This window comes from Vanellus vanellus (genome assembly GCF_965231255.1).
Source record: "Vanellus vanellus genome assembly, chromosome: 7".
Classification (NCBI taxonomy): Eukaryota; Metazoa; Chordata; class Aves; order Charadriiformes; family Charadriidae; genus Vanellus; species Vanellus vanellus.
In genome coordinates, this window is record NC_138912.1 from 8,554,352 (window position 1) to 8,578,416 (window position 24,065).

The window sequence follows — 24,065 nt, forward strand, 5'->3', positions numbered from 1 at the left end:
AAGCAATGGTCTCCTGGGAAAAGAGAAGCTAGTATCTGAATGCTTTTAAAAAGGTTTAGCTAAAGGGCTTGAAAGTAAATGGATTAAGGAATAGTTAATATTTGCGTTTCTCACTAGAAATGTTTGGGTTTTTTTTTTTAGAAATGTATCCAAAAGTTAATGTTGACAACCTAGGTCAGGGTGCTGTTCTCTGGGAGCTGAAGGCTGCCAACCTGCAGGGCTGACTGAGAGAGCTGTGGAGGCAACGCATCCTGCTTTGGGGGAGGAAGTACATCAGAAGGTTTTTTTTCTGGCTGTGACTCTTCAGCAAAAGCAATAAATTCAAGACTTGCTTCACCTGAAATGAAAGAGAAAAAAGAAACTTATTCATGTGTTTGCTGTAATTTGGTTTCTTGTAATGTTCTCTGGTGCACTCAGATTTTTTTTTTAAAATGTGACATGGTCATAGAATGGTTTGGGTTGGAAGGAACCTTAAAGACCATCTAGTTCCAGCCCCCCTGCCATAGGCAGGGACACCTCCCCCCAGCCCAGGTTGCTCCAAGTCCCATCCAGCCTGGCCTTGAACACCTCCAGGGATGGGGCAGCCACAACTTCTCTGGGCAACCTGGGCCAGTGTCTCAGCACCCTCAGAGTAAAGAATTTCTTCCTAATATCTAATCTAAATCTACCCTCTTTCAGTTTAAAACCGTTACTCCTTGTCCTATCACTACACTCCCTGATAAAGAGTCGTTCTCCACCTTTCCTATGGCCCCCTTTAAGGCCCCCTTATGCTTACAAGAGCGTCTAAACACCTTTAAAAGTCTGGTCCTTAGAAACAAAGGAGCGACAGTCCTGCACTTTGATTACAGAATTTGGGCATGGTGCACAGCAGCTTGAGCTGGGATATTTATTGCGTTCCCTTCTTCCCCAATCCTCTCGCCTCGCTGCCCTTTTCTGAACGCCCATCCTCCTCTGCCCTGGTGCTCTCACAAAAGTTCCCATCAGCTGCCTGTGCCTCTCTTCCGCCCCGGCCTTTAACAACTTTACATAAGCCCAGGTTCACCAGGTTCAGCTGTTGCTTCTGTAATTAACGCTTCACCTCTCTTCTCACTGCTAGTTTTCCCAATTCTGTGACACTCCTTCCTCCCTGTCCCCACCACCTAATTCCCTGGTTTGCCCCACGCACAATGCTCACCCCATCGCTGAGTATGTCTCAGCTCTATGTTACTTTTTAGTCAAGGGATGGCCAGTCTGGGATTCAGCCTGCAAGCGCTTTGCACGCGCCTTCCATCTGGAGGCTGAAACAGCATCGGCATCAGGGCTGCGCTCAGGCCAAGCCTTCTCCACAACCCAAATGACGGCTCCGGAGAGGGGGCAAGGCAGCGGGAGAGCTGAGGGCGCCGGGTGTCACGGTGCTCCTGGGCCCAGCTGCGTGCCCCGCTCAGGGGCTCCTGGGGGGACTCCTGATGGGTCAGCGTCACCTCCCATCTATCAGCCACTGACGGAGTCCTCTGCTCCGCAGCTCTCCAGTGTATTCCGTAGCTCGCCGCCCAGCCAAATGAAGAGTTTGGTATGCAGCTCAGACGTGCTATCTCAATATTTCCCTGCTGATGATTTAGTTACTGGATTTTATTTCTGCCAAATGATTAACAGCTTCGGGAATTGTTGCTATTTCATTTCACGAGATACAGGTTTAAATATTTGTCAAACTCAAGCTCTTTTGTTTAGACTATACCATTTGAACAGGGAATATATTAATACTGCTGAGGCAGTTCAAATTCATAGTTCTATAATTATCTGTCTTGTTTTTGAAAAGTGCATTCTGTGAAACTACTTTCTCAGCAAAAAAGAATTTCTGCCTATGTTTCTATTTTTTGCGACAATTACATATGAGCAAGGGGGAGATATCGAAAACTTAGAATTTCAATAAGAAAATTTTAAATAAAAACTTTGTTCTATAGTGTGCATGTCAAGTGCTGCTATCCTGTGTATAGAACACTAAAAATGATTAGAAACAAGAGGGTAAAATGACTTAATTCCCCTTCATTTTTCTTTTTCTTAGGCATAATATATTCTTGCAAACCCTTTCCTTCCTTTCTTCCTCTCCTTGTCTCTCTGCCTCCCCTTCAGACTGTATGCCTTTATTCTGTCTTGATTGATACCTGAGCGAGTGAGAAGTGGCTCTAATGAACTGTTACGCATTTAACAGCGCAGAGCAGAGTGTAAAAAGAAGATGCAGATCCTGCAATGCAGGCAGATGCATACAAGTGGCTAAGGCTGAATGTGCATCGTCAACTTCGGGTTTTCTTGGGTTTTATTTAGTGCTTCCCCATGCAATTGTAGCTTTCCAAACACATTTTGCTGGAAACGTAACACACAAAAGCGGGTTGTGAAAAGAAGTTTTGTTAGCAATATATGTTTAGGGGCTTGAGGGAGGTGGGGTATTTGGCCTAAAATTCCATTTTGGCAGCTTTTCGGTGTGTTATATGCATGGGTTTTGTTTTGTTCCTTTTGCACTGTGGGCTTCAAGACTCCAACCAATTAATTCTGGAAAAAAGCTTAATGTAGGCTACGCCTCAAGAAGGGGTCTATTTTAACATTCAGTAAACAGATAATCCATTAGGACAACAATATACATTGTGGCAAGTGCTATCCTAGGTTTTTTTTGTCAGCGCTTATTTATAGTCTTTTGATTTCCCTTCCCTCCTGTGGTGCAGTTTCAATCATTCTCCCTCCAATCTTTGTTCTCGTATTCATTGCAAGCTGAAAACAAAGTAAGAAAGAAGCTCATACGTAGCGTTCTATTCTTGGCCAGTTCTTCCTCTATAGCAAGAAGGCGGTTGTATTTGGTCACCCTTTCTCCGCGGGAAAGACCTCCCAACTTGATAAACCTGGCACCCAGTCCAACAGCCTTAAACAAGAAAGTGCATATTTTAAAACTACACAGTTCGGGAACTGAAGACATTCCTAATTATTAAACACAATATCTTACTTCTAATTTAACACCCTCATCTTTCTACAGATAAACCCCCTCCTTTAAATAGAAATAAAATCTCTTAGTGAAAGATTTGTCGCATGCAAACAATAATTTTCACTGGCGTATGAAATGAAATTTTATTTGCAAATGTAGCTTTGATACAAAAAGGCTAAATATATTAGTGTTAAAATTTTTGCCTAAAATATTATTACTGCTCAGAAATGTTTTAAGTAACTCGCATTTTTTATAAAGTAATGCAACCACATAGATCATACACACTTTTGAATATATTCCCTGCTTTGGCAAATTTCCTGTGTGTTCTCTTTAAACTTGAAGATTAACTCTCTGTGGGGAAAAAAAGCAACTCTCTAGAAAAAGCCCATTTTGTAAAACGTTGTTTCTGTCTCGAGCAGAAACAGGCTTTCTCCCTAAAAAATAGTTCCTGTTAAAAGCACTGTTCTGGCAATTCTGCAATTGAACAGCTTTCAATACTTACCAGATCCACAAGGCTGTCATCAGAAGATTCTCCATCTGGACTTCCTAATATGGTAATATGTCTTTGACCTATATATAACGGGAGTGTAAAACCTTCATTAGTGTATATAATATATGTTCGACACGCAAATTGTTTGGCCTTTTCATTCTTTTTTAACTTTGGGATGTCTAAACTTAAATACAAACAGGATTAAAACCAGTGAAACCCATCGCATAAAGATGTAAACTACATCAGTTTGCTACAGTAATATTACATTTTATTTTCAGCACGGTTAAGGGGATATCGAACATCCTACCCGAATTTCTGTCTGTAGCTGATCTGTCTGGTAATGTATTCTCCAGGCTAGGAGGCTGTTCTATTTATTTTAAATGGGCTCCTTACTATAGTAATGATTTTTCTTCACTATAAAAAAAGGATTTACCATCATGACTGAGTGAAATCTTTAAGTTGCTATTTACTCGCTTTGATATAGTGATTCTGGGCTTTTTTAAGGAATAAGGAAGGAACTTAGATATATTAAATCTGTGAATCTGTTCCTTGGGCATAAAAATGAATAAAGAAAAATTGATACAAAGAGAAATCTTACATATGAAACTGCACAAGTACTGTTACCACAAAGGCTCAGTAATACATAGTCAATAATCTATGTAAAATGCAATTTTAAACAATTTGGACTTGTTTGGATTTCTTAATTCTTAATACTAGAAGTAGCCAAAATTCAGATTACTCAACTACATCTTTTTTTATTTTGTTTAATTCTGATACCTAACTGTATGGCACTTAGCTGCGGTGTCAAAGGGCACCCGCATCACAAAACATCCGCAGTGTATTAATTTACTACAGTTGAAGCCTTGAATGCTGTTTTAAGCTCCTGAACAGAGATCTGTGAATCAAAATGCAAATTTTAGTTTCTTCTGACAAGCACTTTCTAAATTAGAAGTGGCAATAATTAAATAAAAAGATGTAATATATACAGGTGTAGCAACACTATTTATTGACTTGTTGGGTTTGAAAATCAGTCTTTCCCCCCCCTCTACTCACCGTCTAGAAGTCCAGTAAGTTCTATGAGGTCTGATACCTTGGTTTGATTAATATATTTTAGGACAACACCGCTGCACATTGGTATGTTTATGTTTTGGTCAATTTTAAGTTTGGAAATATGTGTGGCAGCATCTTCAGCAATCAGGTAACATTTGGAACCAAGAGCACAACACATGTTATTCCATTGCTGTCTGTCCTGCATAAACAAACAAGTAAATAACCGGAGTTTAAAAAAACTAAACTGAATGAAAACCCTAATTGATAAAATAAAATAAAATAAAATAAAATAAAATAAAATAAAATAAAATAAAATAAAATAAAATAATTTTTTTTTATTTAATCCTAGAGATATCTTTCATATAAACATATTTTATACTGTATTTTAAATCTGTCTACCTAAGAAAAACATACCACTGGAATTTTGCTTGGATTTTAAGATTTTGCTAGAAAACATAAATTCTAATCTGGAATTAATCAAAGCTACTTGCATGCAAATATAGTTTAAAATATTTCAAATTAAATTAACTGTAGGAGTTTGCTATTTTGATTTCCTTCCTGAAATTTATTTAATTTTAATGGAATATAAAATAATTTTCTATTGTTTCATTCAGAGGACTCATTCCTGTGTTAACATTTTAAGTGTCATAATATTTGTTTGAATATAAAATAATGAAACAGGAGGCAGTCATAGAATCAATGACATGTAGCAAGACAGGATGATGAGAGCTGTAAGACTGACCCATAGGGAACTGCAGAATACAACGCGCTCTTTCCAGCAAAGCTCTATTTTTTTAGGGTCTTTGTTTCTTGATTTTAATGCATTGTCCACATGGTACTGAGATTTAGGGATAAAGGAAAGACAAGGATATATAAATTTGAAAGAAGAAATTTACAAATTAATTTGCTTTCTTTGTGCCACAGAATACGAAGTTGTCACTAAAAGATTACTTTTCTAGTTAATAATTCTGCCAGTAATAATTCTTGGTGTGTGGACCAGACAGAATTTTGTAACTGTATAGATGCAATCTGTATAAGGGTCCATTCCTACAAAGATTTCAAGCCCGCATGTGAGTGAAAATGAAGTTTTTGACACCTGAAGAAATGTTGAAACTTAAGCACTACAGTGGTGTGCTGTCTAGCAATGAATTGTTGAATTGGTACCAGAGCTAATCCTCAAGGACCTAATTATCTGTGGCAAAGAGGTGGCATGGGTAAACTTCGTAGATTTGTGAGGGGGGAGGAGGAGGAGAGGCATTTCCCTTAACGGTATCCTATGTCAAGCTGTACTTCACCATCTGTTGTAATTCACCTACGGATTTTCATATTGCAAATATGTTTCTTCACGAAAATTCTCAAGGAAGTTTGCAGCCGGCAAGAGTGGGGAATAATCTGGTGGATTTGAACATGGGTAATTCAGAGAGTCAGACTGCAACAGTGCAGGGAGGCAAGGCTGGCTAGAGTGAGGTAACAGTAAACACAGATACTGGAAAAATGAACTTTTAAAGTTCCAGTTAGGAACAAAATCGGATGGATTTTGCAGTTCATCTGTTTTAGAATTATTGATTCAGGCACTGGGCAGATTCATAAAGACAACATCACTTTGCTTCTCCCTTCAATCACTGACTTCATGTTTTGTTCATGAAAACAAACCCTGTATATTTATTTTAAAGAAGATAAAGTGTGCAATTCAACAGCAAGAGCAAATTTTTATTAAGTTGTGCATCTGCAGGATCTAGGTCTACAATTGTAGGTTCTGCTACAATTAAATCTTTATCTTTTTTGTAATACATTGAAACTTAATCGTGTGCATAAATGCTAATATTTAAGGTTAAACAATCTGTTTCTTTTATTTATCTATAACTTGATAAAATGCTTAACAGTATTCTACTTTAGTGTTGTAATCTATTTGCCACACTAAATTAACTCCTCTAACTTTGATCACAGTAGTAAACACATGGTATCTTACTACCACTTTAAAAATTCTGCCGAGCAATGCTGCCAGTGACAGGTTTGTTCTGGCTTTGGGTATAAATCTCCATCATAAAGTGTAGCAGCAATAATTTTTTTGAGTGATTCTAAGAAATATACAACTTTGTCCATATTTCAGCTTCACCCATATAATACGATATAGTATCTTTTATATATCACTTGAATTTTATATTTTTATTTTATCATTTGAATTGTTTACATAAGAAGGAAAATGTAATAAAAATGACAGTGGTTTAGCAAGTAGAGTCAGGAAAAAAAAAAGCATTTTCTTGTAATTCTTAAAAGCATTTGTACTGACCTTATTCTATTCATGCCAGGATTATTTTCTGTCAGGAATTATGTCAAAAGTATAGAAAAATTTAGAGTCATTGCCAATTACAGATATGCAAATAAATTGTTAGATACATTTTTATAGTGATATTTTTGTGCATAAAGACTCCAAAACCAGAAGCTTCATATTTTATGTTTTGCAAAAATGTGAAAAGTTCGGTGATATGCCACTTAACAGTATGATCCATTTTTCAAGGACTGTGCTGTGGTATCTTACCTCTTTTCTTAAGGGATCTATTAATGCAATAATAAAAGGAAATTTATTAATCAGTTCCACATACATGTCAACCATTTCATCAGGACTTTTGAACGTTCCAGTGAGTATTTCATATTTTCCTTTGACCTGGAAAGTAAGGTAAAAAGCATAAAAGATAAGGAAGGTAACACTTTAAAACCCAGAGTACTAATGCAAACATACAGAACTTGTGACACTAGTATCTGTATTAAGGCAGTGGATTGTATGTTCTTCATTACGCATACATTCACTTGTCTACGTTACGTCTAAGTGGTCAGCACATTGTTATAGAAAACTCTGCCTAAAGTAACAGTGGGTTCCCAGTGGGCTCATGCCAAAGTCTCTGAAAGATGGCACTCCCAAAAGAAGGGAGATCAATTTCAGCACTTTCTAGGCAACACTGCCGGTTTTATACTACTTTTATCATAAAGTTAGCAATATTTGACATTTTTATTAAATCTTGCATGAAAAATCTCACTTTTCACTTCCAAAAAAAGTGTGGGTTTTTGTCCTCATTTTCATAAAGAAAATATTGCTAAGGGAAAGGAGTGCACCCTCAGTGCTCAAAAACAAGATATCACCTTTCCTCGCGTCTTTCCGCTGTCAAAAAGACTAGTTTAAAACTAGTCTTATCATTATGGAAGCAGAAACAGCAGCGTACGAGGATTATTAAAGGCACACTGTCAAACTGTGCCAGAATACCCAATGCTTTAGTGACTTTAACAGTTCAGTAACAGAAAGTTACAGAATTACTGATAATACATTGGTTAAGATTTTGCTCATTCTGGTATAAGATACAGATATCACAAATTGTCAGGAAAGCAACTGCTTTCACAAAAGATACTAATAATGGAAGGTTTGTCACTATAGTACACCCAAATACACAAAGTCTCGTTAGATGTTCAATGGAACAGGAGGTTTCTTTTTCTCCTTAGAGAAACCTAATCGGTCTTGGAACAAGGGGCAAGAACTTTAAGACTTCAGCTGGAGATAAATAAACCTTGTCCAAAAAAATCTTGAAAAATAAGATTTAAAGAATGAATGTTGATATACAATGAGATGAATGTCAGTGGGTATACACACATACCATAGCAAAAATACATAGAAAGGTCAAGGTAGTTTGAAGGAAACAACAGATGTGGTGTAATAAAATGGAGAAAGAAGCATCTAGCGGTGTGAAGGAATTACAGAAGTATACTTGTGTAAATAGTTTATTCTTCTTCATCCTTGAAAGCAAGGTGGATAGAAGATAATTATTTCATTTGTACCTTGTGGTGAAATGAAAAAAAAAACACCAGGATTTGCCACTTAATACTTTAATTCAAAATTGTCTGAGATGTAATGTGAAATGAAGCTGGTTTGTTAAATAGAGCTTGTTGTAGGTGTTTGCCCATTAAAACAGTTTGCTATATTTGACACAGGCTAATCTGAAAAATCTTATTAAATAAATAAATAGAGAAAAGGAACAAACCTGGCTGATGCAGGCAAGTTTGTACCATTTGAATGATTGAAGTTAAATCATGAAATTAACAGAGGTTCCTGTAAGGCAGGACACAAGCTGTAACGGGGGCCTGCCTTGGTCCAGTAAGCCTTACTCTACGCAAGGTGCACCACCGGTATGTTGGTAGAGCTGTGGAGGAGGAATACACGCACTCTCACCGCTCCCACTGCATCAAGCTACCAGAAGAATGTCTGCATGTCTCGTCCCCTTGCACTCACAATCCAATAACATGTCTGCTCCACTTGTAGAACTGATTCAATGATAATTTATAAATACAGAGACAATTCTTTTGGTTTGCTTTATTGCTACCTTAAAAAAATGAGTTAGAAGCTTCTAGGTGAGTTTGCAATGTAATAATAAATAATGTTTACAAATAGGTACCTTCCTTTTAAAAACCAACAAAATTGATATTGAAAATAACTTACGTAATCCATTAATTCATGAGCAGCACAATTTATTGCTAAGAACATGTCTGTTCCTAGCTCCAGACCTATATTGTTGCAAGCTGTTTGCATTAGGAGTAGCGGTTGTTCTAGACTATCGCATCCCGTTATTAGGCAACCTAAGTGTGATATTCTTTTTAAGGCTTGTGGCTGAAAGTAAAACAAAAATAATCACTTTATTTGCACACATGTATATACATAATACGTATATATATATTTTCACTGTCATTTCAGTCTGCATTCAGTCATCAAAATATATATCTGTTCTCAGAAATCACATGAGCAATTTTAAGGACAATTCTCCGTGAATGATGAGTAACCAAGTGCTAATGAGTAGAGAAGTAACAGTCCTTGGAAATATGTCTAGTCATGTAGTTCTCGCTCTTATATGACCAGTACTGGTTTACAAAAGGATTTTAAGGGCACTCTTAACAACTGAGTTGTCATGGATGCTATGTAAATGTTTCTGGTGCTGTGGACCATCTATTTGTCACAAAAACACTTTTAAACAGCGTTTACTCATTTATCCTCAACTACAACTTTGATATTGCCTCCATGGAGTGTTCAAGAAACGCTAGAATCTTCCAAGACTTCTATAAGGAACAAATTTCATAGAGGGTAAATACCTCTAGCACAGCTGCATGGAGTTGTCTGCCTCAGGAACAGTGTTCCCAGACACAAGCCACAAGCAGAGTTGCACTGAGCCAATATTTCACGTGTCCTTCTGTTGTTGGTTTTTTTTTGTAGATTTTCAAACATTGATTTTAAACTTTAAAGTCTGTGAATTTTGGATTACAAAGAATGTCACTAAGTTGCCCAGAAAGCAGCATAATATAATCCTGGGTTAGATTGCAGAAGTCAATTGGAAGGTATCACTTTTGACAAGATAACTCTCTAAGGAGTACTAACTACAGCGGACAGAACAAAGGCCTAGCTACAGAGGATATATGAATGTTCCTTCACATAAAAAATTAGGAAGAAAATGCAGGACAAATTGTTATGAGATTATTTTGTAGCAATCTGCAAGGAGAGACAATCTATTTGATTTGTTGCTTTTGGAGCACTAGACAGCAGCTGCAGCAAGATAGCATGAAATGCTGCAGTCTTCCTTCATTTAACATGAGACAGAGGTTAAGTCTGCATTGTCCTGTGATTTTCAAGGCACTTATATGGTGTGCCTTGTTACATTCTACTAAAAGCATTGCTTACCTTCATAAAAACATTTTTTCTCTCTAGTCTTGACTTCTATAACCAAAACAAGTTCTTCTTCACTGCCTACTTTGTCATTTTTCCTGTTTTTTGTCCCCCCAAAAAGTTCAAACTAACATGGTGCTTTTATCAGTTTAAAATTCAGTCTCACTACTATCTCCCTTAGTTTTCTCCTACTGAAATAAATGGAATTTTTTCAGAGAATCTAATGCATTGTTTACTTGTGCATATCTTAAGGAATTATTTTAACTTGCGACTGCAGTACATACTGTGATAAGAATATGGAAATTACCCACCAGAAAAACACTGGCCAGCTGCTTAGTGATGATGAACTTCACGTTGTTTAAGCAACAAAAAAACAGGAAAACTTTCGTTCCTCCTCTCTTTTGTATACTCCACAACAGCAACAATTCTCACCTGATAATATTTTAATTGTCTCAGAATGGAGAGCAAAAAGGGCACAGCCTTTCCATCCTGCTATTTGGAAAACTCATCTATAAACTACAGGTTTTGAAGTGATAAAAAAAGATCATTTGAGTCATATAAAATAACGTCCTGTGCACTATTCTGAGTGCTGTCCTTTAGCCACTGGTTCGTATCTGCTATTATCTATAACCTCAAACAGGAACTAGGAAGTCAATGCAGTGTGAGTAAGAAGGGAGTTATACTCCCAGAATTTGGAAACAGCACAATATGCAAGTCTTACAGGTAATAGTTCTATGGACTACAAGATCAAAAGGGCGTGCTCTCTCCTGGTGCTACAGGCCTGCAAAATCCTCATTTGGACAATTTACCAAGATTTCTATATGCGAAAAATGACCAGAGCCCAGAAGAATTTCCCCTTTCTGTTATTCTTCCACAGGAAGGGAAGGTATAGTCAGAAGAATCTGAATTATTATGTAAAATATAAGCATTTGGAATATTTAAAAGTCTTGCCTTGTCCTTTCCAAAATGGTAATATAGATTAATGTTTAATTTCTGAAGAACGTTTTGGTTCCCTGCTGTTGTTAATACCTTGCTGAAGGCTCAAAATGAAAATCTCTTCTCTTACCGGAGCTTTCTTCCCTGCATTATGTGCTTTGCCTTTCTTACTGTCTGCTAGTTGAGGACCAGGTTGCTGGGAGCAAAAGAAGAAAGAAATCAATTCCATGGAAAAGTCAAAAAATGACAGAGACTTCAGAATAGAATAATAATAATAAAAAAGGACTGAATTTTGGTCTAAGGAGAGCGAATATTTAAGTTAGGAAATACCTTCTGTTTTGTCTTGAATACTGTCAGCAACTATCCAGTTTTATTTTGTGGTGGTAATGCATTTCAAATGTTTATTTCTATGAGGGCATCACCCCAACCATCATTTGTTTTTCAAAAGATTCCCACCTAGCCTACCAAAAATACAGGGGATCTCAGAAATGAGAATCTAGACTCTGTCCTTGGAGACACCCAACAACCGTATTAGTACCTTGAATAATACATGCTGTGTGTGCGTCAGACTCAGCAAGATCAGAACCATATATTGTATATTCACTGTGATACCATTCACTCCCAGTATACTTCTTCAGGCAAACAGAAAGTCTTACTATGCTTAGAACAATGCGTTATTCTATCTTCATTAATTTAATATCACCAAATGGCCAATGTTTTATTCATCTGTCAGAGAAACACCTCTTCTGTGTCATAATACTAAGCCTGATAGCAGGCTAAATGTTCCATGTTTAACATTAAAAAGACAATAGTAGTAGAAAGACCAAATGAAGTACATCACATTATTATTACACATTTTTATTGTACCGCTTTGCCTGGAGGCTCCAACAGTTTCATCATTTCTTTCTGAATATCCAGAACTCTTTCTATGCCCTGAAATTAAACAACATTAATCTTCAAAGGAAAGATAAATTATTTCATTTTAGCAGCTTAAATCAGGAGAGAACGCTTATTCTAAATGCAAATCTTATTGCAATGTCTTTTAAAAAAAACTATTACAGACTTCCATAACACAATCCCCTCACCCACAAAATGCAGTCAAGTGTCCAATGATAAAGGGTTAGTAGCAGTGGAATTAACTGGAATATTTGATTATGCTGCTGAATGGGATGGCAAGAAAAGTAGTCTCTTCTTCCTCAAAAGGAATCCTTCACAAATCTAACAAGGAAGCAATATCCAGGTTTATGATTCTGAGAGATGTCAATCACTGTTCACAGTTGTGACACTATCTAAGACTTCCTAACTGGAAACTCTGACAAAATTGAAGGTATCTACCTTGAGAACATTTTCAGGAAGCAGGGAAAAATTCGCTGTCTTCATTTTAAATATTGGGGAATGGAGGAACAATCCAATTAAATTAATCCATCGCTTTTAACTCAATGCTTTTTCATCTGAGTTAGTAAAAGTTTAATGCTAACTTTGTAAATCACATTTCAGATTTTCTTAAACTGTGCCAGTAAAGGAGTACTGAAGGGGGCAGAAGTCAGTCACAGCTGAAAACACAACACAGGATGAACGGCTACATTTTTCGCACTGCAGCAAACAGCTTGCTACTCTCCCAAGAGCAGTAGGAGGCATTGTCTTTGAAAGGTACAGAATTAGCAACCTTATTAAGGGCTTTTGGTGACAATTCTTAAAAGTTTAAAGAAAAGGAAAAAGAACGAGAATCAAGTTCAGCTATTTGTTCAGGTTACCAGCATACGAAGTAGAAATCACAGCCCTAATGTAGGCAACTTGTGCAGATACATTCTTTAATGCAACACATGGCTAAACAAAAAGAGAGGGTTGATCCAGTCTGTCTCATCCATCCTTCCTGCCCCTTGAATAGATTTTGTTCTGCTTTGTATTCCCTTCTATCTTCTAACTTCATTTTTAAAGCACTTTAATCCCAAAAATTTTATGCTTTCCAGTGAACTTGTTTCAAGCTCTGTTGTTTTGTATGCTCTATCAATCAACTGATACTATTTATAATCTACTAAAGTAAAATCACATTCTAAACAACATTAAAATCTCTTATTGTTGTGTAACACAATTCCACTACATCTTCTTCAATGCACTGATTTTTATCTCTATACTAACACATACATTTTTAACTTGAAATCTTCATGTATCTTCTTCTAAATCTTCATCTATTTAGTTCCTTTAATGTTGCTTGTGTTAGAATTCTGCACTATTTGTTAAAAGTTTGGCCTTGCAAGCAAACAAATAAATGAAAAATACAGTTTGCAAAGACTATTTTGAAAAGATCTATATACTCATGTACATATATAGTTTATATGAAGTCTATAGAATAAATTAATAAAAACAAAAATGAAACACTACCTGTTTGAGTGATAACTGAACTGGTGGTATAAGCATAACTTCTTTCACTAATTTCAGTTTTGCGGGTGAAATTTTTTCACAGTTCAACAGAGTAACCATTGGGAGTGGTAAAGTCATTTCTTTAGGTGAATCCTGTAATTGGGAGTACCATGTGAAAATAAAAATATTAAAAATCAGGGGTTATTTCTTATATATTTTATTTATGGCTCAGGGTTCAAAGATTGCTACAGGCAATGGTCTTAAGGGTGTATTCTATGAGGGACATTTAATATCCCTGTCACAAGGGACTGCTGGCTTCAGAATTCTAGAATAATTGTGACAACTCGGCTAAAATAAACAAAATTACAAAAGTCACATATACCTGATCATGTTTCAGCCATGCAATATGTAAGTACAATGGCATACGGCTAATGGTGGCACCAGCCTTAGCTATTGCAAGTGATGTTCCCCCAATGGCTAAGCTGCCACAAAGCACTGATTCAACAGGTTCTGCAGGTGGGATCGCTCTCTCTGCAACTGTCAGCTTCTTTCCTACAAGACAGAGAGTAGTAGCTAAATATCTTCTTGGTTTAAAACAGGTGCTTATGTATCAGAACTATATGACTCATTTCAGTATGCACTCAATGTATTACAAAAGATTCAGTTCTTTTTTAAAACTTAATCTTGTCAGTTGTTTTATACAAAATGACATTAAAAGTAAGCAAAGTATCTGTCTTCACTCTGGTGTCAAATGTATTTCAAATCCATTTCTTTTGGAGGTCTTTCAGCCACTGAAATCTGTATTTTTATTTATCTGTGTTTATAACCAGTAATGTTATATTACTTTTCAAGTTCCTTTTGTAAGCATGATTTCAGTATTCTTTATCATCTACCTTATATGCTCAGCTTTTGCATAAACAACTTGGAAGATTACATTATAACCTGATTTGGAGTACACATACTTGATTTCTTCTAATAATGACCGTGAAAAAAATTTAGGTCTATTACAGTTGAATTTTTCAAAGACAAAACAGGTCTTCTAAATATTCCACATGCCGGAGTCGTGTTAAATTTTCAAAAGAACTTATTTCTATTTCAGATGGAGTAACTTTTGTCAAAATGCTTGAAACCTAGTAGTTCCCACTATCATATTTATTGCCTACAGTGCTTACATGAACACATAGATTAAGTGCCTATGCGAAACCAAAATAAGCAATCTGATTCTCAAGAATCGTATGCATTGGCTACTTTTTTGTAAATCTGACCAGCTACGTTGGTTCCTAACAGCAGTGCCATACAAGTTTTGATTTCAATGAAATATAAATACTACAGGATACAACTGAAATTTTATGATAAAATGTTCTTAATAGCACCTTAATTGGATATGCAGATTAGATTATACATCATTTGCATTCTAGACACAGATTCTATACCTCTTACATTGAGGATGAAGAGCTACACACATAGACACTACTAATCAAGTACTGAGCAACTCTGACAACCTGCAGTGTTTTCCAGAGATCCTTTCCACTACACTACTCTGTAACTTGCATAAATTACAACATAGATGCTACCTCTGAAAGCACCTGCTACTGGAAGTCACGATCTGTTAGTGGTCTCCTGTAGCAACAAGTAGCTTTATAATCATTGGCTCCTAATAGTCAGGTATTGATTCTAACAATAATATTACAGTCAATATCACAATTAAATATAAAGAAAACACAAGTAGTGAAAACAAGTAATATATGTATCTGCAGAAGCTTGACTAAAAGTATAATATACAACATCATGGTATCTGGATGGACCTCACAACTGCACATTACATTTCAGGTCAAAGATGAATTTACTGTGCACACATCTAACATTAATTGGGAGGTTTTACTGATAGTATATGACGAAACTGAACTGATTAGAAATAATAATTTGCCAAAATTTTCTGACCGTCCAATAAATGATAACAAACCTTTTTTTTTTTTTTTTTCTGAGGGTAATGTGTATATGGAGGCAACATATGGTGCTTTTTTTACTTTGGGGTTTTTTTTTGGCCATGTATACCTACCCTGTTTCTCTACTATCACACCATTTTTTCGTTTAGTAGCATTGTTTGCTTACTTCTTTTTACTCTGTACTGCCCATCATTCCCATCTCATCCCCCTCCTTCTTTCTCTTCTGCTTTTCACCTTATTTTCTCCTTTTCCCAGTGTTAACAAGAAACTTCCCTTCCTCCCTCTTTCCATTCTTTTCAACTTCTATCTTAATTCTATTTCCATTTTCCTGTTCAGTTCTGTGATTCCCTTTTCTTTCCTTATCATTTTCATTTTTATTCGTCATTTGCATCCTCCTCCATTCTTATTCCTCACTCTGAAGAGTAATAACCTCCTGTCTGATCCAACTGTAAAACAAAGGCAGAAAATCTGTTCAACCAATGCATGTGAATGACGAGAAAACTCTGTATTTTCCCCTCTCTCCTTTCTGCAGTAGAAACTGCTGTGATCAGAAAGAAGATTTAGGAGAGAGTAATCAAACCCTTTGGACATGAGACACTGTGTCATATGTTTGGAAGCCTTCAGTGGCCACGAAATACTTCAGAAAGTATTTTAGCACCTTTATCAATATCTGTATTGCAGAAAATATTAAAATCAAATAAACTAAAACCTGGTTTTGCTGCTTTTTTTCCCCCAGGTAGTACTGTTGCTGATGGAGTATATGAAGTAAGGGCAAGAGTGGCTTCTGCTTCTTCTTCTTCTTGCTTTTGAATTTCTTTTATTTGTTCTGCCTGTTTTGTAAAGTATTCACTGAGGGAAGAGTCAGAGAGGCATAAAGATTACTGGCTCAAAATATTTAGACATGTGACAAGTAGACACAGGATACAGGCTAAAGAACATGCTAAGAGGTGGATTAAGGGCATCTATTTGACCTTCCACCATAGACTCATTGTGTTAAGCTGGAGAAGTCAGCAAATGACATTATTATTTTGTAGTCATGTGCAATGTTGGTTAAACGAAAAGAACCACAAGCATTATAAACTTTAACACATGATCCTCAAATCACACTGGTTTGAAAGTCATCCCTGTGCAGACAATCTTAGTGTGTAGGATGTATTTGCTTTCATGGGTAGTAATGGCTCCTGTCATAACTTCAGGACGTACAACCTTGGCTTAAGTTGCTAACCCAATAAGTCAGTTGTACGCTGGTTATCTAAGTGGCTGCAAGCTCAGAAGTGGCTGAATTTCAACTACATGCATGAATTGGAAACTGCACACATGGGTCACAGTCACCAAATTCAGACAAACTGACTATATAAGCTATATAAAGTAGTTTAAACAATGTATTAAAATCATATTTAGACTTGCTTCAGTTCATAGAATTTCTATCCAATTGAGTCCTTATTTCCTTCATCAAGGTCTCCCCAAAGCTAATCCACGTGGAAGGCAATTAAGTCTGCTTGCTACAGTTAAGTGTGGCAGTCCAACTGCTACCCTTACAGCAAAGTGTCATTTGCAGGTGATGGAGTCGAAAGAAACACTTCCAACTAGGGAAGAGGATGACAGACCATATTACTGCTTCCAGGGTATAAAAAGCGATAATGTTGCCAGGTAGCTCCTCTAATGTTACCATCAAAATACATTCAGAGACATCTGTGATGCTTTTACCTTATGCCTTTTTTTTTCTTATAAAAACCAGACATATATCTTTGAATGGAAAAATATAGCCCTTTTTTTTACTTTGGTATGCTCCCAAGAAGAAATATTTGTATGAAAAAAGAAACATGGATGTTTATTAAAGAAACTATGTTTCCAAAGAAACTAACTGCACCAAGTAAGAAGCCTTTTGGAGTAGCCTGCTCAGAAAGAAGACTCTGCCAGAACTTGAAAACTCTATGTATATAAGTTTTCTGTATATACATTCTGTATATACGTTTTCTGTATATACGTTTTCTGCTCAATGCAGAAGACACACACACAGAGGCCTTTCGTACCACTTTTGTTCTGCAGTGCAATGAACAGAAGAAGTGGAGTCGGAGTCGCTGAATTACACTGGCACTGAATGAGTTTCTTAAATGGAGCTTTCGACTCATGAATGTGTGCAGGCATTTTTTTCTTAGACACTCTTATTTTTGTATACCAGGTATGAAACCTTGTAAAAAAGAGCATGATTTTCATATCATAATTACAAAAAAAGCAGGAAATAATATAGTGCAATGTATCTGAGACAGACATCACATCCTAAAAGTATATAAAAAATAAACTAGAAAACATTGAATATTCTATATGTTTTGCATTTACAATATAAATTAACAGTATATATTTCAAATGCAATAATTTGCATTATATGTAAGACCTACCCAAGCATCTTATCAACTTTACACTGGTCAGTGGGCTTCAAGTCTCTTAACATTGTGTTCAGTGATTCATTGACCCATTCCACAGCAGTGTTAACAGAGTCATTTCTTTCTTTCTCATCATCTTCAGCTGTTTCAGGTAAAGCATTTTCAGGTATTTGAGAATGAGAAGACATTACAGTCGAACAAATCCTCTGAAAAAAACGTAAAAAGGCTTAAAACACTATCTAACTTGCAAAAGTCATTTGAAAGACTAATAAGTATATGTCCTTACCAACTCTACAAGTACCTATGTCCAAATCTACTGTTTGCTCCACTCACCTAACATTTTTCATCCAGCACCTTCTTCCTAGTCCCTTATACTTTGGTATCCACAGATGTTATTCAAGTTTCTTGACCTAAATTATAACTACTTAGGCTAAAACCTCCTGACAGATCTGCTTTACACACATATTCTGTTATCAGAATAGAACGGAGTTATTTTAAAGACCATACAATCATTCGGACATCTTTTATTTCAGCTGTTGTACCATGACTCATCAGCATTCATGCTTAACACCATCCCCCATGATCAGTTACATTTTGTCTTACTTAGGTAATTTAAACTTATCTTTCTGTATTGCTGAAGAATAAACTATACTTAATAAAATTCACTTAATGAAGACATAATTTACAAATATCACAGTTGCCTGCATTAAGAGTATTAACTTTACATACTGTGAATATCTATGAAATGATATTTAATTCAAGAATGAAGTGAAACATAGTTTAACTGAGGGAAAATATAAATAATTACTCAACAGCTAGAGTTGCAAAGACAGTATCTTGAATATTTCAAGTTGGGGGAGAGATGGCAATGTAAGATCAATTTTGCATTGCAGGTGCTAGATGGATATGTTTGACTTAACTATCCCCCACATCAGCCTATTAGCTCAGTGTAAAAAAGTGCCTTCGCCTATACTGTGTTTTCACCTGTGCTACATTGTTCTGAAATGCTGTCATAGAAATAGAAATATAAGGATCTGAAAATAAAATATAAAAAAAAATTAAAGGAAAAGCTACATGATCATTAGGACACACAAAAAATTAATATACAAAGATACATTGTCACATTCCACTCATAAAATAAAGATAAGTATTGTCTAATTGATGGAAAACAAAGTTTTTATAGTTGCTGCGACTGTTTAACTTTCCATGACAGTTTTTTTTCTAAGTTATAACACTCAGCTGTTGAGTCACAGAGATTCATATCCTTTGATTAAAGATAGAAAATTAAGTGTTCCTTAGAACACGAGTAGAATAGTACCTCTTCTTGATATTGTCTTATTAAAATAAATAAACCAAAAAGTAGCAGCTCATACCTTCTCATAGTTTTTAACTGTACAGTATATTTCTACTTCTAATGTTGGCTGACCAACTCCATCAAGAACTTTTCTTCCAACTAATTTGCATATTACTGGAGCTTTTGAGAATTTAGAAAAGTAGTTAGCCTTAAATGAAAGAGAAAGAACTTTATTAAAAATCAATTTATATGCAAAGAGGTTTTTAATTTCCATTAAATATATTTCAATCAAATCCATCATTGAGCAAATCCATTTATACATTCCAGTATTAAAAATACTTGTTACACTGCACATTTACTTCTATATTATCTGCTTAAGAATGAGATCCCAAGGAACAAATCCAACTCATATCTAAGCATGGAAGTCCAAAGCCGTATCCAAGTTAGATGAACATGTGTTTTATCTTTATTGGAAGTGGTCAACATGGATTTACCAAGGGTAAATCATGCTTGACCAATCTGATAGCTTTCTATGATGTTATAACTGGTTGGCTGGATGAGGGGAAAGTCGTGGATGTCATCTACCTTGACTTTAGCAAGGCTTTTGACACTGTCTCCCATGACATCCTCATTAGGAAGCTGAGGAAGTATGGGCTAGATGAGATGACAGTGAGGTGGCTTGAGAGTTGGCTGCGGGACAGGACTCAGAGGGTTGTGATCAGCGGCACAGAGTCTAGTTGGAGGCCTGTAACCAGTGGTGTCCCCCAGGGGTCAATACTTGGTCCAATTTTGTTCAATATATTCATTAATGATCTGGATGAGGGGACAGAGTGTATCCTCAGCAAGTTTGCTGATGATACCAAACTGGGTGGGGTGGCTGACACCCCAGAGGGCCGTGCTGCCATCCAGCGTGACCTGGACAGTCTGGAGAGCTGGGCAGAGAAGAACCTAATGAGGTTCAACAAAAGCAAGTGCAAGGTCCTGCACCTGGGGAGGAAGAATGCTAGGCACCAGTATAGGTTAGGGGCGGACCTGCTGGGAAGTAGCTTGGAGGAGAAGGATCTGGGGGTTGTGGTAGACAGTAAATTATCCATGGCCCAGCAATGTGCCCTTGTCGCCAAAAAGGCCAATGGAATCCTGGGCTGCATAGGGAAGAGTGTGGCCAGTAGGTCGAGGGAGGTCATTCTCCCTTTCTACTCTGCACTGGTGAGGCCACAACTGGAATACTGTGTCCAATTTTGGGCTCCCCAGTTCAAGAGGGACAGGGAACTGCTGGAGCGAGTCCAGCGAAGGGCAACTAAGATGATTAAGGGCTTGGAGCATCTGCCTTATGAGGAAAGGCTGAGAGAGCTGGGACACTCTAGCCTGGAGAAGAGAAGGCTGAGGGGAGACCTTATTATGGCGTACAAGTATCTAAAGGGTGGGTTGAAGGAGGATGGAGCCAGGCTCTTTTCAATGGTTCCAAGTGACAGGACGAGGGGCAATGGGCACAAGTTAGAACACAGGAAGTTCCGTTCAAATACACGGAAACACTTCTTTACGGTGAGGGTGACAGAGCACTGGCACAGGCTGCCCAGGGAGGTTGTGGAGTCCCCTTCCCTGGAGATTTTCAAGACCCGCCTGGATGCAGTCCTGAGTAATGTGCTCTGGGCAATCCTGCTTTGGCAGGGGAGTTGGGCTAGATGATCTCTAGAGGTCCCTTCCAACTCTGATAATTCTGTGATTCTGTGATCTGGCAAAGTTCGTGATGAGTATCAAAGTCTCCTTAACTTTCCTAGAAAATAGGCATTTGTCCAAAACTTCCTTAGCTTTACAGTGAATAACAAAAGTAGTCATCGTGGTACTTGTGCTACTCAGGAAACTCATTTCTATCAGAATTCACATAGTGTCCACCCACCCTGTGCAATGAGCTGCTTTAAATAATGATTTTGTCTTTTGGGTAAGATCTAGAAAAAATACATGTCTCTTCTGTCTCCTAAGAAGAGAAGAAAGATCCTGGAGAAGAAAAACTCTTAGAAATCCATACAGAATTCTATTAAATCCTAATGTTACATTAAAATTCCTGTAGCATGCTTTCATTCATTTATCTATTAATAAGTAGTTATTAAGCTTTAAAGTAATATTGTAATTTTTTTCCCTAACAAAAATAATAGAAATCTTTAAAGAATATCCTCTTACTCAGAAAAAGTTCTCATGTGAAATGCTACATATAAAATTTCCTATGTGCTGCAGACAGGGAGAAATGAGAAGTATTTTCAGAACATACTTCTTGCTTATAGAAAGTATTTAATGTCCCTGACATCTAATAATGTTTCTAGTTTGCTTCATCAAATACATATATTTGATATATAGTTATAGATATATGAGCCACTATAGTGGCTCATGTGTCTCAACACTCAGCAACCAATAAGATATTAAAGAACTTCATAGCAAAAGGTTTAATCTGGAACGAAGAGAAGCTTGTCAGCAAGCTCCTGGATAACAATGATAACCACTCCTTTTGTAGACTCCTCTCTTACAGAACATACTTAGTGTAAGGTTATTTATCACCAAACACTCCTAATTAGAAACGGGTTTTTGGTTGGACAGAACTGAGCTAACAAGGCTGGCAAAATTTTAAGGAGATACGGGTATTCCACACAGGACACAAGAAAACTGGTATAGCCAGGGGTCACTAATCCATGGGAAATCTAGGATTTTAGGTTAGCAAGTTTTAAGCCCTGCAAGAAAGGTGAAAACCTAGACTTCTGGCAGGCAGAGTTCTCTTACTTCTTCCAATATGGTCTTTAATGGGCCTGTTGAACTGCCGTCATGCAACGGAGAATATATTTGGGGCTCTGTGCATATTTAATAAACACCAATGTTGCTTTAAAAAAAGGATTAAGTTGCTACCTGAGGTTTACCACATACTTCCTTACTAGTTTCATTCTTTAGTCTGGCATCGGAAACAGTCGCCAAACCATGACTTACCAAAAGGGGAAACTAGGAAACACTTATAGCTACATAGAAGAGGAACAGGCGAAACACCAAGCAACACTAGAACAGGTGTTACCAGTTCTAGTCCCTTCCACTAGTGATGGCAAAACACTTGGAGATGGCAAACGGTATAAGATGGAATGAAATATTTCCACAGCTGCTTTCACATCAAAGAACATACTAGAATTTTTTTTTTTTTTCCACGAGTTGCTCACTATTGTAGTGTTGGCAATTCCAGTATCACCACTAACAGAGGTTTCATCAGGACCACTGTATACAGTATTTTGCCAATTGGGAACAGAGAAAATTGGTCTGATTCTTGACACTTCCACTGAGGCCCATTTGCTTTTCAGGGACAGCTGCAGTGTGAGTAGCACCCAGTCTCTTGTTGCCTCTGGCCTGAGACATCACCGTGCTGAGCAGCAGTTTTATTAGGCACATCCATCTGTGCCCTCCCAAGGCAACACTTTGGGTTTGTGTCCAGACAATAAACCAGCACAGGACGACCAGCCCCACTGCCACGGAAATATATTTGGCCCAGCGTCAAAGCGCCACTGCTCAGACACCAAACCACCGCAAGGCCTTGCCCGAGTCAGCGGGAAATAAATATTTAAGCTCAATTGTAATGACAGAGTTGTCGAGCTCCTCGCATCAATCTGTTGGTCTATCAACCCGTCGGGGCGGGCGGGCAACACCCCTCTCTTGCCTGAGGGCAAGCAGGGTGCCCGGCGCCTATGCCGGGTAGCTGGGAGGGGGCTACGGGAAGAGCCAGTACGGCGGGCACCTACGGCCGCCTCCCCCTCCACGCCGTTCCTCGACCCTCAAGCGGGGCCAGGAAGGCCCCTGCTGGCCGACGAGAGCCCCCTCCGGCCCCGCTCAGCCTCGCCCAGGTGGGTCCGGCTCCTCAGCCCCCCGCCGCGCTGTGCGGTCTCCCTCAAGAGGAGCCGGGGCGGGCGCCTGCGCGCTGCTTCCCCTCCCCGCGCTACCAGCTCCCCGTAGAGATCCGCGGGGCGCCGGGGGAAGAGGGCGTTGAGCGCTTCCTCCATCCTCTGCGGCACTCGGTGGCCTCGGTAATACTCCACCGCCTCCTGCCGCGGCCCCTGGAGCCTCTGCCGTTGCGGCTGCTGCTGCTGCCGCCGCCCGCCGGACTCCATGGCGGGGCTGTGGAGGCGGCAGGCCGGACCGGCTGCTAGGCGACGGCGGCGGCCGCGCGAGCTCTCGCGGGAACCGCCCGCCCTCCGCCGCCCGCCCCGCCGGTACCGCTGGGCGGGAGAGGCGTCGCCTCAGGGTGCCGCGGCTCCGGCCCGGCCGGCGCGCCCCTCGGTAAACGGCGCTTTGCTTCCCCCGGAGCCGCTAACGAAGGCTCTGCCCCTGCCGCGTTGCTGGGCCGGGCGTGGTTGGAGAGCCGCGGGGTGGTTTGGTTTGGTTTTGTTAATGCCCGTGTGGTGTTGGCGCTTCCCTCAGAGGCTGGTTACGGTCCTCCGAGTCAGAATGCCTCGAGCAGGTACTCGTTAGTTTTAAAAGTCTCTGAACAACAAAATTGTGTAAGATTATCGTCCTGAAAGAGAGAGAGAGATTATGGTTTGTGAAATGTCTAGTGAGGATAACGCTGCAAAATGCCCCAGTAACTCTACTTCTGTGTTTAAAAGCCCTTTACTTTCAATGAAAAGAAACGTTTCACAACCTAAATGATCATTTTTAGTCTGCAATTTCCTACAGAAACTTTCACTTTGTTACACTGTTCATTGGTAATTTTGTTGAAGTAACTGAAAATGGAGATACTTAAAAAGCTGTTAGCTGCACACTTCCTCAGCTCTAAAATCAATATGTGTAGACCTTTGCTCATTGTGTGTTCACTTCTCTAGGTTGGGTGATAATGAAGAAAAATCCCTACTGAATCATTTTCTTTTCCTTTCACATCCTTCAGAAATAATATGGTACCTCTCCAGAGAGTTAAACACTTTTTTTTTTAAGCTCTTTCCT

At 38.3% G+C, this 24,065-nt stretch overlaps 1 protein-coding gene across 1 annotated transcript; it reads right to left on the minus strand.

The window, feature by feature from the left end:
- Nucleotides 1-170: 170 nt before the first annotated feature.
- On the minus strand, nt 171-23,236 carry ENO4 (enolase 4; the record flags this gene model as incomplete). The annotated part of the gene is made up of 14 exons (XM_082486739.1): nt 171-337; nt 2,773-2,890; nt 3,453-3,520; nt 4,494-4,689; nt 7,030-7,155; nt 8,974-9,141; nt 11,252-11,314; nt 11,989-12,054; nt 13,504-13,635; nt 13,865-14,034; nt 16,138-16,277; nt 17,828-18,018; nt 19,186-19,314; nt 23,069-23,236. 14 exons carry the CDS (start codon nt 23,234-23,236, stop codon nt 171-173), a joined length of 1,902 nt encoding a protein of 633 aa, XP_082342865.1.
- Nucleotides 23,237-24,065: the final 829 nt, after the last annotated feature.